The sequence below is a fragment of the Cynara cardunculus genome, unplaced genomic scaffold (assembly GCF_001531365.2).
Source record: "Cynara cardunculus var. scolymus isolate 2C unplaced genomic scaffold, CcrdV1 Un_Scaffold_6589, whole genome shotgun sequence".
Classification (NCBI taxonomy): Eukaryota; Viridiplantae; Streptophyta; class Magnoliopsida; order Asterales; family Asteraceae; genus Cynara; species Cynara cardunculus.
The window spans coordinates 11,134-17,658 of record NW_020203051.1 but is presented as its reverse complement, the minus strand read 5'-3'; the positions used below and the strand labels follow the sequence as shown (position 1 = coordinate 17,658).

The 6,525-nt window shown below is 40.9% G+C and overlaps 1 protein-coding gene across 1 annotated transcript; it reads left to right on the top strand.

Moving 5' to 3' along the window:
- Positions 1-973: 973 nt before the first annotated feature.
- On the top strand, positions 974-4,552 carry LOC112504710. Its single transcript, XM_025108651.1, has 4 exons — positions 974-2,416; positions 3,747-3,841; positions 3,935-4,061; positions 4,151-4,552. The coding sequence occupies exons 1-4, from the start codon at positions 974-976 to the stop codon at positions 4,550-4,552; spliced, it is 2,067 nt and encodes a 688-aa protein (XP_024964419.1).
- Positions 4,553-6,525: the final 1,973 nt, after the last annotated feature.

Below are 6,525 nucleotides of genomic sequence, written 5' to 3'. Positions count from 1 at the left end.
AACGCACAATCACTTATTTTTCGAATGCAATTACTCAAGTAGTATTTGGGAAGTCATTAAAAAGGAAGTAGGGTTACCGAACTGTTTGAACAATTGGGAGGATATTCTAAACAGGGGTTTAGCTCAACGATGGAAATCTTGGTCTACTGTTCAAAAACTTGGTATATCGGCCACGGTTCACCACATATGGAGGGAAAGAAACAGAAAGTTCTTTGATAACTTCAATCATACTGGGGACAAAGTTGTTGCGGAGATCAAGATGCAGATTCTTCAACGTATGGCTTGGAAGACTAGGAAGAGGCAGAAGATTACTAATGCTATGTGATTTTGTGAGTGGTGTAGTTTCTCGGTTTGAGCTTTTGTGGGTTTGTTTCGCCGTTTATTCTTCGGCTTGCGTTATTTTTATGCTTTGGTGTACTCCTCTTTGTCATTTTTGGCTTCTTATGGCTTGGTTTGTAAGTCAAAGTTGCTGTAGTTTTTCTTGCTGATTTGCTTGTAACGGTCCTGCTTTTATTGTCTTTATAAAATTGCCTGGGGATATTTCCCCTTTCAGTAAAATCCTTATGGATAAATGGGCCTATTACCCTACTACGGTCTAATCAGATTAATTATGATCCATTTAACGTCATTTTAATCCAAATGACTCGATTATAACTAAATAGGCTCAATATACCCAATAAGTGTACATGGATCCATTAAGGACACTTAAGACACGTTCTACCTCAACTAGTCGTATTAACAACTAGTTAGACTAACTTTGGAATTTCAGCTGAACCATACTCTACTTTGTCTCGTCCCGAAGGTTCCTAATGCTTCATGTGTTACTGATTATCGGCCCATTGCCTGTTGTAATGTGTTGCTGAAATGTATCAGTAAAATTATTGCTGAACGGATAAAAGGCTCTCTGGATGTTCTTATTAGCAAGGCCCAATCTGCGTTCATCTCTGGGCGTCAGATCACGGATAATATTTTAATGGCGCATGAACTTGTTGTTGGTTATCAAAAATCTGAAGGGGAACCAAAATGTGCGTTTAAGATTGACATTCGAAAAGCCTATGATACAGTTGACTGGCAATTTCTGTTAGAGATGCTAAAGGGAATGGGTTTTCATCCAGTTATAATTAACTGGATAAAGACTCTAATCACTTCGCCTTCTTTCTCCATATGTGTTAATGGACAACCGGAGGGTTTCTTTCTTGGTAAGCGGGGCCTCCGACAAGGGGATCCTTTATCTCCTTACTTGTTTAATGTGGTTATGGAAGGTCTTTCGATGCTTCTTTCAAAATGTATTGAGGAGGAGGCAAATTTTGTGTACCATCAAGGATGTGCTGAGATGAAGTTGACCCATTTATGCTTTGCGAATGATTTGTTTATTTTTTCTCGGGGTGATACTACCTCGATGGAAGTTATCAAGCGTGCTCTCCAATTATTTGAAGAACGAACAGGTTTGTCTCCGAGTCTGGAAAAAAGTGAAGTGTTTTTCGGGAATGTTGGGTTGGAGGTTCAAAATCTTATTTGTAATAGCTTACCTTTTCGGCCGGGGGTGTTCCCTATTCGTTACCTGGGAGTTCCTCTATCCCCAGTTCGATTGAAGGTACGTGATTTTAATCCCCTTGTACTAAAGCTTAAATCTCGACTTTTGAATTGGAAGAACAAATTCCTTTCTTATGGAGGAAGACGACAACTTATCCTTTCTGTTCTTCATTCTATGCAAACCTATTGGATGTCGGTATTTCTAGTACCGACAACCAAAATCCATGAAATAGAGCAGCTGTTTCGTAACTTTTTATGGAATAAAGCAGAGGGTCAGTTGGGAAAATGTCAAGTTGCTTGGGATAGGGTTTGTTTGCCTATTAAAAATGGGGGTCTTGGTATGAAAAGACTAGCGATTTGGAATCGGTGCTTACTTTTCAAACATATTTGRGATATTCTGACTCGCAGAAATACCATGTGGGTCTCTTGGATTCTGTCTCATTGTATTCGGGGCCGAAACTTTTGGGTTATCAAGAAGAGGAATGAATGGTCGTGGATTCTCCGGAGCCTATTAGACTTACGTCCTCACTACAGGAGATTCTTTATCTACAATGTGGGAAATGGTTTATCTACGCATGCCTTGGAAGATACGTGGAGTGAATTTGGGCCCCTTATTCAGTTACTGTCTTATAGATTCTTAAATGGTCATGGCTTTTGTAATAACTCAATGGTTTCTGATGTAATGCAACGTTTTGGCACTACTTGGCCGGTGGATTGGATTCAACAATACCCTCAACTGCAAAGTATTATGATACCTTCTCCCAACCAAATGGAGGATACGGTTAGATGGCTTGATGCTAAACTTTCTCGGGGAAATTTTGAGGTCAAAGTGGCATGGCAAACTGTTCAAGAAGTATGGCCGATTGTGCATTGGTACAAGCTGGTATGGAATAATGCATACATACCTAAACATGCTCTTTGCATGTGGATGGCTTGTCAAAATAAATTACCAACTCAAGATCGCATCAGTCAGTGGAAGCATGAACCGCCGGATTTGAAATGTGTGTTCTGTAAATCAGTGATTGAAACGCACAATCACTTATTTTTCGAATGCAATTACTCAAGTAGTATTTGGGAAATCATTAAAAAGGAGGTGGGGTTAACGAACTGTTTGAACAATTGGGAGGATATTCTAAACAGGGGTTTAGCTCGACGATGGAAATCTTGGTCTACTGTTCAAAAACTTGGTATATCGGCCACGGTTTACCATATATGGAGGCAAAGAAACAGGAAGTTCTTTGATAACTTCAATCATACAGGGGACAGAGTTGTTGCGGAGATCAAGATATAGATTCTTCAACGTATGGCTTGGAAGACTAGGAAGAAGCTGAAGATTACTATTGCTATGTGATTTTGTGGGTGGAGTGGTTTCTCGGTTTGGGATTTTGTGGGTTTGTTTCGCCGTTTATTCTTCGGCTTGCTTTAATTTTATGCTTTGGTGTACTTCTCTTTGTCATTTTTGGCTTCTTATGGCTTGGTTTGTAAGTCAAAGTTGYCGTAGKTTTTCTTGMTGATTAGCTTTGTAACGGTTCTGCTTTTATTGCCTTTATAAAATTGCCTAGGGATCTTTCCCCTTTCAGTAGTATCGAATAGGAGAAATAAGCCCATGATAACCATGAAGGTTTGAACAAACCAAATATGGCCCATTTAGTGTCATTGTGAACCAATTACACTCCGTACGGAGAATTAGGCCCATTTAATAAAGATGAGTGCCATTATCTCATGCTCGTTTGAAAATTAGTGACTATAGACCTTTGCTTGCTAAGGTTAAAGGTCGTATTTTTAATTGGAAGTCTAAGTTTCTCTCGTTCGGAGAAGGTAGGCAACTTATTATAGCGGTCTTACAATCGCTTCAATTGCATTGGCTATCTGTTTTCCTATTTCCGTCGGGTGTAATTCATGATATTGAATCGATCTTCCAGAATTTTTTATGGGCACCAAGGGATGATCCTCGTGGGCGGTGTCGTTTATCGTGGGATGTGGTGTGTCGTCCTCTAGAATCGGGGGGTCTTGGTATTAAACGGTTGGCGATTTGGAACAGGGCTTTACTTGCTAAACATGTTTGGGATATTGTTCGCCATCATAATTCTTTGTGGGTTCGGTGGATTTATAGTCATAATCTTAGAACCAATCACTTCTGGTTGGTACGGAAAAATTCTACTTGGTCGTGGGTTTTCCATAAACTATTAGACATAAGACTTCATTTGCGACAGTACTTTGTGTCTCAAATTGGTGATGGTAGGGATACTAATGCTTGGGAGGATTCTTGGCTTCCTTGTGGTCCTCTTTCGGCTTTTATGACTTATCGGTTCATCTATTCTTGTGGTCTTTCTCCTGCTACTACGGTTCGTGAGCTTGTCATGCGTTTGAATGGAGTTTAGCCTAATGATTGGTGTGCCAGGTTTGATGTGCTTAATTCTTCTCCCTTGCCTTTATTAAATGATTCGCTACGGGATCATGTTCTTTGGGGGATGATTTTACTTCTTGTTCGAGATTTGAAGTTAGAAATGCTTGGGCATCGTTGGATGGTTCTTATCCGGTTGTACCTTGGTATAAATCGGTGTGGTTTTCTGGTCATATTCCTAAACATGCTTTTTGTTTATGGCTTGCATGCCAGCGGCGTCTTCCTACTCAAGACCGTTTACTTTGGAAGGATGAACCTCCTGGCCTAGAGTGTTCGCTTTGTGGTCAGAGTGTGGATAGCCATGCACATTTATTTTTCCAGTGTACTTTTGCTCGTGAAGTCTGGGGCAACGTCTTGCGTATTGTTGATTTGACTACTATGCCTTATGTGTGGGATCAAATTTTCGAAGCTCTTTCGGATTCTAATCATCGTTCAAAGCGGTTAAAGCAGAAACTTGCGGTAGCGGCTTCGGTCTATTTCATTTGGCAGGAACGGAATCGAAGACTTTTTACTGGGGATCGTCGGAATGCCATGCAGATTATTCAAGCCATTGTTCAGACTCTTGAAATTCGTGTGGCTTGGTTGGAGAAACGATTGGTGGGCAATACTGGTTGATTTATGGGTTCTTGCTGGGTTTGGGGAGCTTTTGTGCTTTTTAAGCTCCTTTTCTTTATTTTTAGTTGTTTGTTTGAGTCGGTTGGGCTTTGTTTGTTTTGGCTTCTGGTGGCTTGGTATGGGGTTTTTCCAAGTCGTTTGTTTTGTTTTTGTTGGTAGTGGTCTGGAAATTGGCTGTTGTGCTGTACTTTTTCTTTATGGTTTATAAAATTTGTCTGGTTTCTGTTAAAAAAAAGGTTCTAAAAAGACTACTTGTGACCTAATTTGCATCGTGTGACCCAATTGGACTTCTTAAGGTGAAATAGGCCAATTATATCAACTAACACCAAATGGACACTCAATCACTCCGATCAATGTCTGATTAGACTAATTCTGACGAATTTAGCACATCATACCCGTTAAGGTCAAATCAAACTAAAAATGACCCAATTAGTGTCATTTTGAGCCAATTAAAATCTTTATGGAACCACGAACGAAGAATGGGTGGCTTGACTAGGGTTTGACTTTTTCTCTCAAGGTGGCTTGTATGAAGATGACGAAGATGGTTTTGATTGCTCCTTGTTGATGTTATGCATTTTGGATTGTTTGGTGATCGTTAGTGCTTGCCATTGTTTTTTCTCCTTCTCACGACGTCTTGCTCTCGGATTAGGGTTTCACGGTTTTCTTGAAGACGGCGTTTTGAGGTTGTGTTTGCGTTCGGGTTGCATGGAGTTTGTCATTGTTTTGATTTCGATCCTCCTTCAAAGGCTGTTTTGGTTTTAGACCCTTTCGTTGCTCACGGCTCCCTTCTCGGCGACATTAGGGTTTCCTTTTGGAGGTTGGTTTTCGATTTCTTCTTCTTTATTTGTGGTGCGTCTTCCTCTTGTTCTCTTTTGGTTCGTTTTCGTCATCCCCTTTGTTGGTTCATCGAGGTTTGAGGTTGAAACGGCTAGGGTTTGTGATCTCTTTTTTGGCCGTGTAGTTTAATACTCACGGCTAGGGTTTCCTTTGTTGGTTAGAGTTGCTTGTTTTCCTTAGGGTTTTTGCCGTCTATTATTTGCTTCTTGTGTTCGACTTTGGGCTTAGTGTTGGGATTTGCTTGCGGCCTTTGCTTTCTTTGAGGCTAAGGTTGGCGGGTTTTCTCTAGTTTCCTCGTCTAGGGTTTGCATGTGCCCAGGGTTCACGCCTAGGTTTGCATGCATTCTTGGTTTTTCTTTTGTGGGCTGCTTACACGGTTCGTTTGTGGGCTGTTTCGTTTTGCTGTTCTACGCTTTGGGTTTTTCTGGCTTGCTCGTTGTTTTGATCTTTGGTTGCGGGTTGGATGTGTGTCACTATCTAGTTTTCTATTTCCTGCATCAAGTGTTTATGTGGTTTTCGTCTCCTTTGTTAAGTTTATTGATAGAGTATTCAGCACCTTTTCTAAGGTCTTCGTCTACTTTATTGAGACTGCTTGACTAGGGATTCAGCGCCACGGCTTCTTGATTGGGGTTATAGTAGACTAGGTATTCTTGCCTTTGGTAAGGATGTCTGACTTTGCGGATGTTATCTTGAGAGATGATCCTTCTCAAGATTTTGCTGATGTCATTTTGGATGAGTCGGATCCTAGAATGGTGAAAGGTCCTCCTTTGCATGAGGATATTCAGAAGAAGGCGGGAGTAAATCCTGGATCTAATCCGAGGGTGTCGGTATGGGAACGTCTTTCTCCAGCAATTAGGGGTGGTCATTGTGTGGTGCCTAAAAAGTCCTTCGCAGAGATTGTGGGTGGTACTACCTCGACAGAACTTACTTATTTTCCGGTTGAGAAGAGTGAAACCGCGGATCAGTTTTCCCTTGGATGTTACAAAAGGTATGGCCAAATCCTTTCCCAATTGTTTTACGCGCGGTTCAGAATGCTTGGGGAAGATTTGGTCTTCTTGATGCTATGGTTAATGACTTGGGTTATTTCTTTTTTCGTTTTAATGATGATGGTGGGTGCAACCAAGTTATTGAGACGT